Genomic DNA, 18,548 nt, shown 5'->3' with positions numbered 1-18,548 from the left:
TGTCCTTTAACGTGAGCAAATGTCATATCATGCATGTTTCTAAGTCCAGAAAACCACCAGTGAATACTGTCTATTCCTTACATGGTCAGCCTCTGTCTGTTGTCAGTCAAGCTACTTACTTAGGATTAAAAGTAAGATTTAATTTATCTTGGTCCCCTCATATAAACAAAATATTTAGTAAAGCATGTCAAAGTCTTGGTTCTTAAAACGTAATATACATTCTGCTAAGAGTAGTACCAAAAACAGCTGCCTATAACATCATTGTTAGACCAACTTTTGAGTATTGTTCCAGTGTTTGGGATCCTTATCATCATAAAGGTATAGATAAATTAGAAAACATTCAGAGGCAAGCTGCGAGATTTGTAGTAAATACTTATAGCAAGACCTCGGCACAGTCACAAATGTCCTAACAAATTTAAATTGGAATTCCCTCCAATACAGAAGGATATATAGTAGGTTGGGTTTATTTTATAAGATGGTTCATAATCTTGTTCAATGTCGATCCTAAACAATATCTCGTTCCAGTCTCAAGACAATCTATACACTACCATCACTTAGCTCTGCAAATAACCTTCTACCACAGTTGACTACTACAAATACTTATTCTTCCCAAGAACTGTGGTAGAGTGGATCATCTTACCATTTCGTGAAGTCAGTGCCAAAACAATCTTCGGATTCAAATCAGCACTGGCTGCATCGATGTTCCAACCATAATTACTATATATACTTTTAGCCTGTTTTTAACCCTACTAATACTTCTCTTAAATTCCTGTACAACAGATTATGTATGTACTTGTTTTACATTTAGGGCTATTAGGTGTTAGGTTTTGCACCTTTTTATCACCAACTGTCAGGGAGTACTAGGTGGACTGAGTAGCTTCGGAAACCTGATAGTCTTTCACTTTTTAACCCCAACCTCCCCGGATGGCCAAAATGTATCAGTAATTGAACGAGGCCATTATCGTAGAAGAAGATGAAGTTGTACACAAAAGTTCAATCTAGGCTTAACACCACTAAATCCGGCTGTACTTTATTTCATATAAAATCTACTAACTTTGTAACGGTTTTCAACATTTTCTAGCATATCAGATTTTCAAAGACTTATATTCTTATAAAGAACTATATCGCTACTTTAGAAAAAGAAAAAGGGGTGTTAACTAACTTTTATAAAAGAAAACTACAGTTCGTTAAATACAACCCGCTGAATTTACTCCTTTTTCAGACATAAAATTCCTACGCCGCCATACTACCTAGCATGCGATAGGAACATGCCGATTTCGATGGAATGCTACACATACATACTGAAACGCAGTAGAGTAAAAGAAAACACGTTGCTATTGAGAAAAAGCACTATAGGAAAGGAAAACAAGAGTGCCAGAATGTCACAATATACGCCCGTCATAGCAAATTTCTTTACACTAGCACCTGTATTTGCAAATGGAATTTTAATTCTGTGGTTGTGTAGTAGTTATTGTAATTCTTTTGTTTTTCTAAATCCACAAAAAAACTCCTTAACAAGTAGTGATACCTTAAAATACATCTAAAATTTGAAAGTAACATCTATGTTGTACCACAGAAAAGTGGTCTTGGTTTTTCCCTACGGTCAATTATAAAAAGTTACAATATATGTTATTTATAGTAACAACTAAGGGAGTTAAACTTAAACAAAAAGCAAAAAAGAACAAACAAAAAAGAAAGAAAAAGAAATCTAAGCCCTAAGCCCACACAAAATCCTTACAAGGTAGAGACAGGTCAAAATACACCTGAAAATTGGATGTAACATACATGTTGTACTTCAGAAAAGTGGTCTCGATTTTTCCCTACGACTAGTAATGAAAAAGTTACAATATAAGCTATTTATAGTAACAACAAAGAGAAGTAATTACAAAGAAGGGATCTGCGCATGACATTCCGTCTCATGATGGTGTACAATTGTGCCAAGTTACATCGAATTCCCTCTTTGCATGAAGAAGAAATGCTCCGGACAAAGTAATTCTTGTATCTGACCTTTGGCCTCTAAATGTGACATTGACCTTAGACCTAGGGACCTGGTTCTTGTGCATGACATTCTGTCTCATGGTGGTGAACATTTGTGCCAAGTTATATCAAAATCCCCCCATGCATGAAGAAGAAATGCTCCGGACAAAGTTTTCATTCTTGTATCCTTTGACCTCTAAGTGTGGCCTTGACCTTAGACCTAGGGACCTGATTCTTGCGCGTGACACTCCGTCTCATGATGGTGAACAATTGTGCCAAGTTTCATCAAAATCCCTCCATGCATGAAGAAGATATGCTCTGGACAAAGTCTGTGAACGCCGCTCGTGCATCCGACCGCCCACCCACCAGAGGCGTTCCTATAATACGTCCCGTTTTTCAAACGGGCGTATAAAAAGTTTAGCACTAATTATATTTGGACTACTTTTGCTAGACCTGCGGACTCTTACATATGATTTGGTACGCCATCTTTTTGTGGTTGCATTATGAAAACATACCTTATAACACATGTAAAGACTAGTTAGATTGATGTGCAATGTATTGAGGTACATCAGTTTTTTGGGCATATTATGGCAGGAAGAAAACACAAACTGAAAAATGACATGCTTAAATTTGGACTCGTTTCCGCTTACAAATTTATTTTAGATTAATGCAATCTGTAGTTATCATATCAATGGTATCAGTCCGATATTTTGGTAGGGCTAATAAGTTCTTACTGCGTGAGGGACAGTAACTATTTGCAATCATATATGATACATTTATAAATAGTCGATGTGTGTACATTGTAGGCTTTTGCTGTGATTAAAGTCAAATAACATGACCAGATATTATTTCTTTTTGGAAGTTTAAATGCTGCGACCCAAAGCAAAAAAAAAAAAGATAAATAAATAAAATGAAAAAAGTAATTTGTGTGTGTTCAGTCTGAAAAAAAAGCAAAATCCGCTGAACCACTTTTGAATTTGGTGAGGCCTTTTAATTCAACTTAAATTGCAAGTATTCCGAATTCTGTATTTATCAAACTGTCGAAACGGAAACCTATACCTTTAACTCAGTCGCATTCCACCTAAACGTCGGCAACGAATCATGTCATTTTTACTGCTATCTAAACATTGGAATTCTAATGGTGCTTTTTCCATCACTTGCACGTACCTTGCATCATGGCGCATTCTCCCTTCACGCAAAGGTTTTACATCTAGACAGAGTGTGTCTCTGGTGTCCGATCCATAGGTACTTAATCTGTTACTACATGATGTATATAAACTGCCAATAAAGTGTGACGAACGGACAGACGGCAGAATGGATGAACGATAAGACGCAGGCCATATTCATGTTTCCTTTTCTCTTCGAAAAAGGCTTGATTAATCTTTTTGTGCGTTTTATTATCGTAAAAAGGTATGGAACAATGCTTTCCATTTATGAAGGTGCTGGAATGGCGTGAGATTTAACCTTTGGATATGTTATATTTTGTACATGCACAACAAAAAAAAGCTGAACAACACAACGAATGGCAATTAGAGTTTTATTTTGAATCTGCATAAGATAACAATAAATCATATGCTTTAGAACGCATTTTAATTTTTAATGTCATATTTATACAGGTAAAGAAATAACAAATAAAAGAAGCCATTATTAGAATTATTTAAATTTTCAAGTACAGTTATACATGTAAGAACAATTATTTGATGAGTAGAAACTGTATACGTAACAATAATATTAACTACATGAAGTAAATACGTTCTGTTTAAGGCATTGTAATTTAGTAAAATGATCGCTTGAAGGCATATTTTTAATTTCCATATGTTGCTTTCTTCCATGAATATTTTCGCCAATAGATACGGCATAAATCATGTCATACATGTATTTTTGTTTGTTCTGGGTTTAACGCCATTTTTCAACAGCTTTTCAGTTATGCAACGGCAGGCAGTAAACTCCCCAAATGAATCAGAGGTGGGGGACACAACGTCTTTTATCAAATCGTCAAGAGAACATACGCCTCACACGAGGATCGAACTCACGACCCCGCGATCCGTAGATCTGCGCTCTTCCTATTTAGCTAAGCGGGCGGGCAACCATTCTCGCATACCAGAGGTCTACCATGGTTCCCTAGTTGAGATATGCATTAATATATTGGAAGTCCGTGTACATGTATAGTCAAATTGCATATATAAAATCAATGAAGATTAGACAAAAACGTATTTACACATTTACTTACAAATTTCGTACACATTTGCCCAAATGTTAAGATATAAAGAATCAGTCTTATATATCTAACTTAAAATCTGAGTATTCAAACCCTATTTTCCTTTTACGCCAATCATATCGGACTTTCTGATGGTGGTACCACTACGCGACTCGTGCTTTCCTGTTAATGGTCTCAAGTTAGCATCTACAGAATCTTTGAATACCAGCGTACTACGTGTATCTTCATATCTCTTGAACTGTGCTCCACCGTGCCTGGCAGTATCTCTGCTGTACCAGTACTTTCCACATTTAGACTGGACATATTTGTGTTTTCCATACATCTTTATACATGGGGATTCCTTCTGCAGTTGCTTCCACACTGCGCTAACATCTAAAGAAAGAAATAGTTGGTTAAAATAAAAAAAAAATGATCACAAGTATCCTTGTATTTGCATAATGGTAATTATACATGATTTGCATGAAAAAATGAAGAGTATCTAGTTACGAATTGACAGTGAGATATAATAGGTTTGTTTGTTTGTTTTGGGTTTAACGCCGTTTTTCAACAGTATTTCAGTCATGTAACGGCGGGCAGTTAACCTAACCAGTGTTCCTGGATTCTGTACCAGTACAAACCTGTTCTCCGCAAGTAACTGCCAACTTCCCCACATGAATTATCAGAGGTGGAGGACTAATGATTTCAGACACAATGTCGTTTATCAAATAGTCACGGAGAACATACGCCCCGCCCGAGGATCGAACTCGCGACCCCGCGATCCGTAGACCAACGCCCTTACCTACTAAGCTAAGCGGGCGGGCATGACATATAATAGGCCAAGACATTGTGTTTAATGTCTAAACATTTGATAGCGTGAATGCAGCAGTATGCGCAGCATTAGGGGTAATAAACTGCGTTTAAACCACACTTTGTATTGTTATTTATCTATGCTTTTAAACCTATACTAAGTTTGCAGATAAAGTTATGAAAACACACTAATTCGGGAAGAGATTTTGTATTATAGCTGTGTAATAACTTGTCAATTGTGCACGCACTCAAACATACAACAATAGCATAAATCAAAAAACGGTATCATATTCACCTCGGTCTGATATACAATAATATTTCAAAATATGAAAGTTAAGGTGAATCATTTTATGAACTAATGGCAACCCGTGAGTAAATTTATAACAATGGCAATTTTACTATCTTTCTTAAGTTAAAATATAATATTAAAACATGTGAGACGTTAAATGATTCAAATAGTGGCTTAAAGTTAGCTTAAAATGTCAGGATCACTTTAATCATGGGCAAATATCTCAAAAACAAGCACATGGACCTATACATTTTATTTCACCATATTATAGGCCATACGTTTTTTTAAAGACTGTGAGAAGTTTCATTAAAATCTACACTGTAGAAAAAATTCTATTCGCGAAAATTTAAAAAAAGTGATTTTCCCATAGACTCCCATTACAAAACTTGCGTGAGGTCCTAATTTTTCAAATTAGTTTAGCAGAAAATCAAGCATACGACTGTATCGTTTTTATTTGCTGAAATTTCTAAGTATATTCTGATTTTTTTGAAAAATCAGGGTTTACTAAAATTCTACATCGTAGAAAATTTTTTGATCCGAATGTGCAGAATTACCTTAACTGATATTTTTCAAAAACTGATTTACCTCTTAGACTTTGCACGTTCAAATTACACCCTTTTGTTGAAGTAATAAAAACGAAATGTTAAAGTATTCAATAAACATAATGCGTTTTGAATGCAAATAAAACTTGCCGATACTGTTTAGATTCACTTTTCCATGTACGATTTTCATATGATTATATATATTCTCAATTATGTCTTTATAACTGTAAAGTACTCACGTTCAAGTATTTGTCACGTGACTATTTGCATAATTTTAAGCTAAATAAAATCAAGCAGTAAGATTGCTTTAAAGTGATATGAATTACATTTATATGGGTAAAAAATGAAGTGACGTCATATTATACTTGACTTTCACGAGGAATAATACTTTTGTTAATATCCGAGTTTTTTTTTATTGAAGACTATATTAGGCTAAAATTTCATTTTATTATGTACGAAATATAAGGAAATCAAGGCATGTGGCCTTAGATCAACGTATTTGAACTTACGGTTTTGTTTTATTTCAAAGTCCTTTGAGATCTTGGTATATTCATGTTCAATGAGGTGTGCATTATCTCTTGTGAACAGTCAAACCGAGGCTGCTATCATTTTACTCGGTTGCGTTATGATAATATAGATAATATTATTTTGATAAAGGTTTATCTAGGCAATAGTTCGTCAGATGTGATACAGATACGCCGCGATCTGGAACTGTTCAGCTGTATGTTTCACAGCAATTCATTCATCATTTAACAGGGAGACGATATAAACAGGAGTTTAAATGCTTTACAGAGAACATAATGGGCAAAAGCAGGAGCTTACTGTGGTAAAACGCTTCACTTCTCCCACAATCTCTAGTTTAACCCTATTAAGATATTCTTAAAATTAAAAGAAACAAAACTATCAGCGTTTAAAGCATTGGGCTATGTTAAATTCATTTACATTAGAAACCTCATCATCTGCAACAACTAATAACTTAATTTTATTACCATCGTCATCATCACTGCCGTTTCCTCCTCCACCCGATCCGCCGCCAGTCCCACCAGCTGCTCCGCCACTATCTCTTCCACCGGCCAACCGTGACGCAGATGATGACGGACGTCTACTACTTGCATTCTGCAATAGCCTTGAACGGTACTCGTCGAAGTTGCCTGTTTGAAATGTCGCAGACGCAAGATTTGGATTAAGCGATTCTGCAGTCTGAAAGTTCCCTCTAGCTTCCTGTAACATACCCTGACAAATGTTGCATCGACATAACCCAATGTGTGATACAGTATGTGTTGGGCTTGATTCGACTGCAGCTTTGTAATATCTCTTAGCAGAGCCAACATCTCCCCTCTCCATGTCGTAATTTCCAATCGAGTAATTAACCCAACAGATTTCCGGATCTCGCGTCTCGTTGTACTTTGTCGCAAGATCCAAACTTTTCACCCAACAACGACGGGCTGTCTCTTCGTCTCCTTTATTCGAGTAATATGATCCAAGTTGATTCCAAGCGGTCCATTCGTTTGGGTACCTATCAACAGCCCTGCTTGCACATACACCCAACTCCTCAATGCTTCCCGTGGTGTACAAAACCTTGTTACATAAGGCGATTTCTTTCTTGATACCGCTGCTCACTGATATAGCGTGCTCTACATCACGTAACGCGTTTTGAGGTTGGCCAACTATACCGTAGGCCTTTGCCCGCCACATTAACGCATTATACTCATTCGGATTAATCCTAAGATAATTTGTAAATTCCACGATAGATCCCGGCTTATTACAACTGTTAAATATGGCTGCACCAGCACCAAACGACATTTTCAGTCACACAAGCAGCAAAGACAATTACAGTACTCAACTTTCTTTTTCATGCAGGTAACAACTCGGGTTGGTAATTGATTCTAGTAAACTGCTAAACAAAAGTTATATCTATAACCAAGACATAATATTTGAATAAGAGATATTTTAACTGTTTGCCTTAAAGTGTTCGTGTTTATTGTACATTTCTTCAGACAAAGTCAATTATTTGCGAAAAACATGTTAATGGTAAAAGCAAGTGTTAAGAACCTTTTCAAGCACACATGGACACGCGCACACACCCAATTTACATATGCCTAACAACATGAGATGCTAGTATATTATAACCGATGATAGAGAAATGTTAATCAATTACCATAATCAACATACTCAATAGTTTAACGACATAACAGTATAAGAAGTCTTGCATTTTCATTTTGAAGATCTGCCTACTATTACAGTTGAAACACGGTATCTCAAATTCCAAGGAATAGTAAGCTATATTTTGAGATAACCGGAATTTGACTTATTAAATAGGTATTATTGGTGCATAATGAATTGCTGTAGCTTAATAAACATGAACATGTAATCACGACAATCGGAATTTGAAAAGCGTTTCGCTATAGTTTTATTTAGTTCTATATTTGCAATGTGTAATTTCCTACTTCGAAATCATGAGGTGGGATTTCATATTTACTTCGTCATAATCGGTATCGAAGTATTTCGAATTTGACCTAACTGGATTGAAGAAGGAATTATGACAGGACTTAGCAATTTCTTCGAGACAGATTTTGAATTAGCTGTTTAAGCGAAAGACTTGATGTTATTTCCAATTTTGTAAACTTTGTTTGCAGTCTTATTACGAAACATGTACCAGAAGCGATGTAAATGCAAACTATTGCTCTTCCGAAGAAAAAGAAAAAATGAAGAAAACATCAACAAGAACTGAAGTGGCGGATAACATATGGAGGCAAAAACCATATACATGTATTTTAGCTAGAAACTTCACAAGTATCCGATAAAAACGTACACGTTGTATTTGCTGCATATACGGAGTAACCCCAAGTGATACGTTATCGTTAACGTTGTTTCAAGTAGAGAAGACGTTGATCGAAATGACGTTGTCTGTGAAGAAATGTTTCGATGTTTCGGAAACATGTGGTAATGTGTCATTCCACATTGACTTTTTTTAACTCGTTTCGTTCAGTTCGTTTAATAAATTTATCATATAAGAATTGCAGTTGAAGTCATCATTTTATGGAAACTTTGTTATTACGCTCCGCTCAATAAGAAATAGTTGTCGGTCTGTCTGTCAACATACTCAGAAAGATATATATATATATAAGAATAAGGGTAATATAAACTTTTTACAAATGTACTTAACTCTAGACTCAATAGCTTTTTAGAAAGCAATAATATCCTTTGTGAAGAACAAGCTGGTTTAAGGAAAAAAATATAGTACCACCGATCATATATTTTCTCTGAAAATGTTGATTGATTTATATTTGTCAAAAGGTAAAAGGTTATATTATTCATTTATCGGTTATAGAAAAGCGTTCGATAGCATCAATAGAACTGCACTTTGGCAGAAACTACTTAGTAAAAATGTTGATGGTAAATGTATTTCCAAGCTCAATCTTTTGTCAAAGTAAACTCTTTTAGTAAGATGTCCGAATTTTTTACTAGTCATGCAGGTGTTCGTCAGGGCGAAACTCTTCACCCGTATTGTTTTCTTTATTTTTGAATGATTTAAATCATTTTCTTTCACAACATTTTAGTGGTTTGCATATGCTGTCTAACATTGTGAATGATACGTTGAGTGGCTCTGATGCTGAAATGTACTTTAAGTTATACATTCTCTTAATGCTGATGGCACAGTAATTTTTGCTGTGTCGGCCGAAGAAATACAAACGGCATTAGATGCAATGTCAAATTACTGTAATACTTTACATCATAACTCTACTAAATTTTCTATGTTAATGAATAGCACAGATAGAAACACATTGTTAAAACTTGCAATATTCTGCAAAAACTTATGATATCGTTTAATTAATTGGCTTACGCTTTATGTATGGTATGTAGTCATATTACATTCTTGACTACATTTGGTATCATTTTATTCTGTGGATTTCATTGTGTATTTCAACATATCATTTCATATGTTATTGTCAGAAATGTGTGTTCGTTGTATTATTGTTTATGTGACAGATGCCTCTAAGAGGTCCAGCTTTATTCAATAAACTTAACTAAACTAAGTATACACGATACGGTTATCAGACTACGTAACCGTGTTGATTTTGAGTTAGTGGCATAAGTTATTCTTTTAGCTACATGAAATGAGAATGAATTTAAAACCAACAAGACTAGTTGCCAAAATAAAATTTCTCATTGTGAGAAAACTTGATAAGTCATTTTTTTCTATCACCAGTTCATAAAAGTAAATGTGTAAAGAATGACACCCCTTAAAGTCTAAAAATAAATGAATTTGCATCAGTGATTCTTATGGCAATTGCACTTTGTATGTTCCGGCCGTGTTTATACTGCCTTGTCCGGTTTTACTCCCAAACGGGCGTGTTATGCCATGTAAAGCGGTTTTGTTGTATTTGATTTTTGAAGCATTGACTAACAATAAAAAAAGAAGAAAACAAGAGAAAAACACGACATGTCGAATCCAGAGATGTTTGGTCGGAATACACTCTAGTTAAATGTTCTGCATTTATTACGCAAATGGTGAACAAATTAAGATAAGAAGTGTAAATAAGTTTAAATATAGAACATCGTAATTTACTTCTAAAAAAAGAAACGGATATATTGACGGGTATAATCATAACATGCGTATAACATATTGTCCTGGTGTTTTGTGAAGCGGAACAGTTTTCTATCAAATTCAATGTCTCATTATTAATGTATATTTAAAAGGACGATTAAAACCATTTGTGTGTCCATATTAATTAAAACCCTTATATGCACTGTACAAAAAGTTCATCTATTTGAAATAAAAAATTTAAGCTGTGACGTGGTTCCGTGAAGCAAGGAATTTCATGGTGTATAAGATGCAGTAAACCAAAACTTGATGTTTTATTCCCTTTAGTGTTAGTTATACGGAATATGATAAATTGATGATTTTAGCGAATATATATTTATAAAACGTTATATCTGAAAAAATACCAGAAAAGTCACGTATTAACCTACCCTCGTGTCAGTCCAAAGCCATTAAAAGCATAACTTCTAATCGAGGACGCTACATTCGTTAAAAAATTGAATTTTAACATACATTATATTTGCTTTTGTGAATGGTGCAAGTGTTGACAATTTGCAATGGAACTGGAATATTTTGAAGATGCATGCCTAAAGTCTTTAAATATTACATCAATTGTATATAAATGCACACATGTTGAAACCAAAGTAAATACTTAAGGGTTTTTAGATTCTCATTCGGATTAAGAAAAATACAGGGGAGGGGTAAATCCCAAACAAAACGCTCTGTAGACGTACAACGTCACATACTGAATAACACAAACTTTTAGGCCGTTTATGCACGTTTTTGACTAAATTAATGACCGTAACTGTGGTCTTTCTGGGAGAAATACCAAATAAAACCACAGGCGGATTACTTTATATGCTGAATCACAATTCAATGTCTCAAGGTCAAATACTTTGTGAAATATGCATGTCACAATTTTGAACGGCTGTACGAACAAAAGCGTCCCCTGCCCCATTTCTCTTTCTTTTGTAGTTGTGTACAATTAATATTTGTCTACTTAACACTTATTTGCAGATTAAAATATGATGTCCTGTAAAAATTCGTCGTTCCTGTCGCTCTGTACGTGTTTAAGCTATAAAAATGGAGCCGAAAATAGTGCAGTTGGATCCATTGGCTCATGTATATAAAAACATATTGTATTTTGACTCTTGAAAATATAAAATGTTTGTCAATTAAATGCATTTGCAAGCAAAACATATTTTAATCCTGACATAGTTCATAAAACATGCCGCCTGTTTTGCATGTGAAAATGAGCTACAAATAATTCTTTCCGCCCTGTTGTAAGTTTGAAAACGGAACAGGTTGTCAAAATGTCTGCTCGGGATGTTTATAAGAAATGGTAAAATTTTATATCAGATACTGTCAGATGCTGTTAAATTGTCTATGCATCATCATAATTTGTTAAACATAATCTTAAAACTTGAGATAGATGCGATTTTATGAAAGTCATTACTTTCCCATTGCTTAACTTTGTAGTGTCTGTTATTCTTTTAAGGTACATGGCTCAAAAATAATAACAGTAATATAATACAATATAATACATTCAGCAGACAAGCCCCACATCGTATAAAAGTGCGTTAGGATATAGAATTCGTTAAGTTTTCTTTTGGTCACCGGTGACCAGGGAGACCTAGAAACCCTTTAACACTTTTCTGTATTATTTCAGAGACCATAAACATATGTAACAGGACAGACGCATTAGTGCTTCATTATTTAAAATTAGACACTTGGTTCAAGATAAAGACCAAGTAGTCGTATGCTCTAGTTTAGAAATATAGGTCTTGCATTGACGTCAATGAGGTTATAAGACTAAAGAGAGCACACGTCAACCGATTTAAAGAGAACCGAACCTTCGGGTCCCACAACCATAAATATAACACATTAGTTTCTGGTCTTAAAAATATGGGTTTTGTCATTCGCTGGCATTTTATATGCCAACCCAATGCCCTGTTAAGTATTTGAACGTCAAGAAAGAAAAAACTTAAGCAATATAATTTTAAAATAGACAAGGATCTATTAAGATCGTTTTGCTGTACAAAAGATTAAAATGGTTTTTAAGCACGTGGTAGTCGAATATTAACTGCACAGACTGGTTCTGAAATTCAGTGCAAGTTTCAAACATGGGGATGATATCAAAGCCTATTTCGTTCTAGTATGAGTTGTAAGACTGATGAAATAAGAAATGATAATTGCCCCTCACCGCTGTGGGATCAAAATCTCGCTTGGTGTGTATAATTCTTTCTTGTTAGGAAGGCATGATCCAGCATCCGATCGTTCTACACAGATGCCTGTCCATGTCTGAAATGCAATCCTCCAAAGGACATCTGGTGTTTTGGTCCGCCATGAAGAGCTGGAACGTCGCCATATGGCATATAATTCTGTCGGTATATTGTTAAAAAATCAACAAAACCAATTGAAAAGTGAAGAATTAGATATGATAACGATGCCAAATTAGAGTGAGCAATATCCCTTATCCGTTGCCTTTAGTTACCACTGCATACGTTACGGATTTACCTTATGGCGTTTTTGTCACCGACCGTTCAAAGGCGGTGCCCTACTGTGTTCCTGTGTACTTGTTTCATTTTTGTAAAACTGACAAATATTTACATATCTATACAAACACTACTGTGAGGGACCGCTTTGGAGAGACTGCGTTCGTAGAGCATGGCAGATCCCATTGGAGCTTTGTAAACAGAAAAGCGGATTTTTTAAAAGATGTTTAGTACTCGTACCTCCTTGATATGAAACTGGTATTAAATTGACGGTAGTGTAAGTATTTATATAGAAATGTCAAACCTGCCCAATAAAATATTAAAATATTTGCCATGACACCAATGTCTGTCATAATTATGCATAATAATATACATTAATAAAAATCATGCACGACATAAGATATGTCGCTACTGATTTGCAAAGATAATACTTTATGTTATGACAAAATTTCATCCAGTTATATGACACTTCCCTAATTTCTTTAAGGTAACTGTATTAATAAAATGAGATTGATCTTTGTCCTAAAACCCTGGATGACCAACTTATATATTCCCAGGCTTTCCACACTGAGGTGGGTCATGTCCGTCATTAAAGTGTACCTTATGGGGTCATTGACGAAGGTAATGATGTAAATGTGACGTCAATCGATAAAGCATCTGCCGTTTTTGGAACCGTTCTCCTAGATAAAATGGCCTACCAATTTAGATACGATTCAAAACTAAAATTATTGTCACCGACTATTGAAGTAAACTATTAACTATACGCATATATAGATTTCAAAAAAGGAATATATACTATTTTCACAATTCTTACCTATACAAAGCAATATTTTAAAAATGGAAAAGTTGTGTATAATATATGGAGCTGCTTTTGTTCTAATTGCAGGTAAGAACAAAAATAATTTTAATACCAACATACGTCACAGACATTGCAAAATATTTATACATGGTTTATAGCTTCATTTTATTTTTCATCTTGTAAACAAAGTTTTAATTTTGTGTTGTTTTAATGTCAAGTAATTAATGATTTCTACATATTGTCAAATATATACAACGATTTGATGTTTGAATTACTTCGCGATGCAATGTTTAATCGTACATAGTCAAACTTGTCTCCTTGCATGAATCTACTTTACACATGCAGTCTTTATCTCAAACATAGGTCTACGTTAATATGCTTGACAACACTTGCCTCATATTTTCAATAAAATGAATTTTGCTTTGCCAGGATGCATGTGCCTTCCAAGCAAGCGTATGTTCCTTGACGTTGACTGTGATAAGAAATTTGACTGTGACAACGAGACCGATATCGATTCAACTCTTGTTTGCGCCACGGACGGACACACGTACGATAGCAAGTGTCATTTGGAAATGGAAAATCAGCGACGTTATTGTGTGTAAGTTATTTTTAACAGTCAATGATTCTGTTTCGAATATATTTGTTTAAATAGAAATTTAGTTGTGTTCATATTTATAACACGTGAAGCTGGAACAGAAAACCTGGAGTAATCTGGTTAATAAAATTAAAATAAAATATTTAATAATCTAGACGATATATTTTACATATATGATATAATGACTTACTTTTGAAATGGTTGTGCTATTTAAAACCAACCTTAGAAAGCTCTCTAATGATATATTAGCCGATATGCATTTTCGTGTTGCAACAATATATTATATAACTGCCTTATATATTTTTAGAGTTGGCGACTTTAACCCAATTGCAGCGGTTCATGAAGGCAACTGCACAGATTTAGAAGTAAACGATATGCTCTGGTAGCATCAGAGTGTAAAGCAAATCAGAACCATTTGAGCGCTGAACAAGCAGAAATGACATGAACAACTGACACGCCAGTAAAAGAACAAGTGATAGTGATAGACTATAAATTACATGGACAGATTCGTCGCCGCGCAGTGGAAAGATTAAAGTCGAGAAGAGAGATTCAGAAAGAAAAAAGAAAGAATGATAGAGAGAGAGAAAGAAAAGAGAAATAGAGAGATAGACGGAAATGCTAGTCATGTATTGTTTATTTATATATGAAATGTTATAATAAAGATTTGATAAACCAACAAAATTCCGTTTTACTCTTCTCCAGTACTGTAAGGTGTGTATCCAGTTATGGCAAGTGGTCTAATTGGGCATAAACTTTACAGTGTTTAAGTAAATTCATGTGGTTTGTGAAATTTCTCTAGTTAGAGCCAGTTAAAAATGGTTTAGATTCGTTACTGTTTTTTTTTTAGATATGAAGAGATTATACAAGTTAATATGACAATAGTATATTTGTCCCAATGCTATAACATTGTATTTCATTTCTATGAATGTGCCTCTTTGGTAGTCTAATATGCCATTTCAACTTTTAAGCTAGGCGCCCCACCGTAACTGGGCACTGACCGTACAATGTTTGGATAAATTCACCCTGTATGTGAAGTATCATTTGTGCGGTCAGTTGAAAACGATTGCGAAAGACGCTGCCGATTTTTTAAACATGATCAGAGATTATAAAGATTAATATGAAAATAATATCCACCAATACTCGATATGTCATGCCACAGACTGATAATCATCCGGCTGTGTTAGATATCTAATGCTTGGATATTGAAATGCTTTCAAATCCGACGACAAATAGTAAATAGTTTTAACAGGCGTTGTATTTGTGAATGAAAAATGATTTTCATGCTGTCAGTTGTACATCGTCTTACTGATTTAACATGGTCCTTATTTAGAGTTTGTTCATCAGAATAGCGATTAAACAAGACCTTTAAAGTGTGCAATGGAGCAAAGATATTGCTAGACCCAAATGAAAACACAATTACCTCTCATAGCACTCTCATATATCATATATACGTTTAAAACAGTAGCATCAAGACGAAATTAAAGATAGAATTAAGCAATAACAACCTGATCACCAGGATAACTGTAAGTCCTGTATAGTCCACAGTCGCGCATACCACTGCAATATTATACTAAATTACGCAGCGGAGTTAATTACTTCTTTTAGAATCAATTTAATAAAATTCGCTGCTATATTCTGATACTTAAAACACTATGGCTTCTGCAATATGGCAAGTGATGCCGAAAGCATTAGATAACACATCTGGCGAATTTCCAGCTTTTGTTGGCGGATAGGTAAGAAAATTAAGATCTCTTTGAGCATTACTACAGGCACTGATGGATATCTTTGTATTTATAGCTCCCTCATATGAAAGAATTCTGCACTCTAGGCGATGTTTCTAACGCACACCGGTAAGAGGCAAGTGATACAAAGCCAGCGACGTTAACCACTCGGCCACGGTGGTCTCGACTCAGCCTTTAAAACAGATTTACAAAGAACTAGTCAGTAACCTTATAGATATCTGCCAACCAAATTATCTTGCACCAGCAACAAGTTAACTTACCAAATTCGCATCACCTTTCAGTCTTTACCAAAAAGCATGAATTTCCTATGGAATAAACTTCTTGCCATTGCACCAACTCTATTCAGTTTGATGTCCTGTAAACAAGCCACCACGATGCAGTATTATCTTGCGTATACGAAGTCGTAATGCATTCAATATGCATTTTTGAAGTGCAAATAAAGTACACTTTTTACCTTTATACTGGCATACTGGCCCTGTAACACGCCTATGGTCTGCAGGTGACACTGCATTCCCTGGTTGCATGTCTCGAAAAAGGAGATACAGTATAAGATCAGTATAAGATCAGCTAATATGAGTAAACTTTGGGTGTTTTCTGTTATGCCGGTCATTGCAGACCTGTCAAATTTTATACAGGATATTGTACGTGAGTTGGAATGACAGCTCAAGTGATGATATTGAAATTATCCCACTTTTTTTTGTTTTATGCATGTTTATGAAAATATTAATGCTAAAATAGAACCGTATCCATTAAGGGGACGCATATTGCTACATTCACAGTTCATACAGCAATGCGGAAGGGGTGCATATTCAAGAAATCGATGGTGGGAAAATAAAAAACATATTCCTAAACTGATATAATACTGATGGACACCTGTAATATTCAGTATTTTGTGGATAAGGATGTGGTACTATGAATGTAATAGGAAATCAGAGGTGTTTGTGAAAGTACATTCAACACAAAATATTAAGCTTTTGTATAAGGAAAAAACAGGTTTTTTACAATAACAGTGTTCCAAATAATGTTGAAGGGATGAGATTTTCTTTCTAACACACCAGCTTTGCTTAAACATGTAAAAATTTAACGCCACGTCAGTTCATCTCGGGATGGACGCCATATTTCTCATTGATAAAAAATGTAAACAAAAAAATCAGAGTGGAATTAGCATTGCAAGGACATAACATGACATTCTACACAATGAATACCTTAGAACAGATATCTAAGATGCTACACAGGTCAGGCGGGTTAAATGCATAATGTCGATCACTTGAAATTCATCTTGAAAAGGTGGTTAATTTTAGTTTGTTTACATGGTTTTTAATTTTCCCACAACTTCTCGGCGATTCACTGCAAATGTATTACTGCGCCGGACGAAAGGTAACTCTAATAAACAACGGGAGACAACTTAGGTGTCAGCACGTGTACGATTTTTAAATAAACATGTCGATGATTATAATTTCTTATCAAATAATGAATCCTATTCAGATATTCGTCTTTAATATTAGAAAATTATTAATTTCTGTGGACATTTGTCAAAAAATATTACTTACAGTGGACTACTTTGCGCATCAAACTGGTTTCCGCTTCAGCTGTGAGGCACTTCCATTATACTTTTGACAACAATAACAAAACACAAAATGAATCAATAAAGTCACTTATAAACCGACTGCTACTTAAATCAGTGTAAGTAAAGTTGTTGTTACAACATTATACATGTTCGTTACGTTATGAGATAAAGTTTATCTTGAACTGCATAATCCATTAACTACGTTTACATGATATTGCATTTACAACTTATTTGACCCCATTTTTTTACGTGAATGACAGCATTCTCGTGCAACTCGTGCAAACAGAGTTATGAAAAGTATGGTGGAGAATTCAAGGACAAATTATAAATGACATTAAAGTGAGGATAACTGTATATTCGTCCAGTTTTGATCATTCATTGACATGCCTGCTGTGTATTAGTAACTTTTGTGAACAAGATTAGAATGTTGCTTTTCTACATATACACATTGATTGGACCTCTCAACCAAATTTCATACCTTATTTTAGGGATTTTTAAGACAGTAGATTTTCAAAAGTTTGTTGAATGTGTTTTGATATTTAAGTGCATTGCAGTTCATGAATACCAAGTTAAAAATTAATAATGGCAACATTTCTAGGCCTTTATTGTAAGCCACTAGACTTCTGTAATGATAAATGTTTAATGTATTAAGGGGAATATACTCTTTTAGTTTTGTAATGTGGCATTCCTTGACCACCGTATCTTTTCTTATGCACTACTTTGTAAACAAACTAAATAATGTGTTTTAGCTCACATATGCCAAATGAAAAGCAAGACAGTGAACTTATTTCACATTCTTTCTTTAAATTAGAATCTGTAGGACATTGATAAATGTTTGGACAAAGTGAAGCACTGTTATTTTCGCACCAAAAAGTCTTAATTGTTGACTTCGAATGTACACAAGAAGTCTTATGTAATTCAACAATAACTTTCTTGTTTCAGTTTTTCTCATTTTTATTTTAGTGAGCAATCCTTTGTGTACTTATAACAGTTGA

General features: G+C 34.6%; 1 protein-coding gene across 1 annotated transcript; it reads right to left on the bottom strand.

Moving 5' to 3' along the window:
• Nucleotides 1-3,495: 3,495 nt before the first annotated feature.
• Nucleotides 3,496-7,685, bottom strand: LOC123534524 (uncharacterized). The gene is made up of 2 exons (XM_045316810.2): nt 6,802-7,685; nt 3,496-4,567 (listed from the first exon to the last, which is right to left on the bottom strand). Exons 1-2 carry the CDS (start codon nt 7,613-7,615, stop codon nt 4,290-4,292), a joined length of 1,092 nt encoding a protein of 363 aa, XP_045172745.2. The 5' UTR covers nt 7,616-7,685; the 3' UTR covers nt 3,496-4,289.
• Between the last annotated feature and the right edge of the window lie 10,863 nt (nt 7,686-18,548).

The sequence above is a fragment of the Mercenaria mercenaria genome, chromosome 12, assembly GCF_021730395.1.
Source record: "Mercenaria mercenaria strain notata chromosome 12, MADL_Memer_1, whole genome shotgun sequence".
In the NCBI taxonomy this organism is placed as follows: Eukaryota; Metazoa; Mollusca; class Bivalvia; order Venerida; family Veneridae; genus Mercenaria; species Mercenaria mercenaria.
Note: the sequence above shows the minus strand (reverse complement) of the source record. Positions and strands in the feature narration are given on the sequence as shown.

Bases quoted from the DNA above. Each gene is read 5' to 3' on its own strand.
- LOC123534524 (XM_045316810.2), bottom strand. From the start codon at position 7,615: ATGTCGTTTGGTGCTGGTGCAGCCATATTTAACAGTTGTAATAAGCCG. The intron at 4,568-6,801 runs GTAATAAAATTA...TTCTTTCTTTAG, and splicing joins CGGCAGTGATGATGACGATG to ATGTTAGCGCAGTGTGGAAG.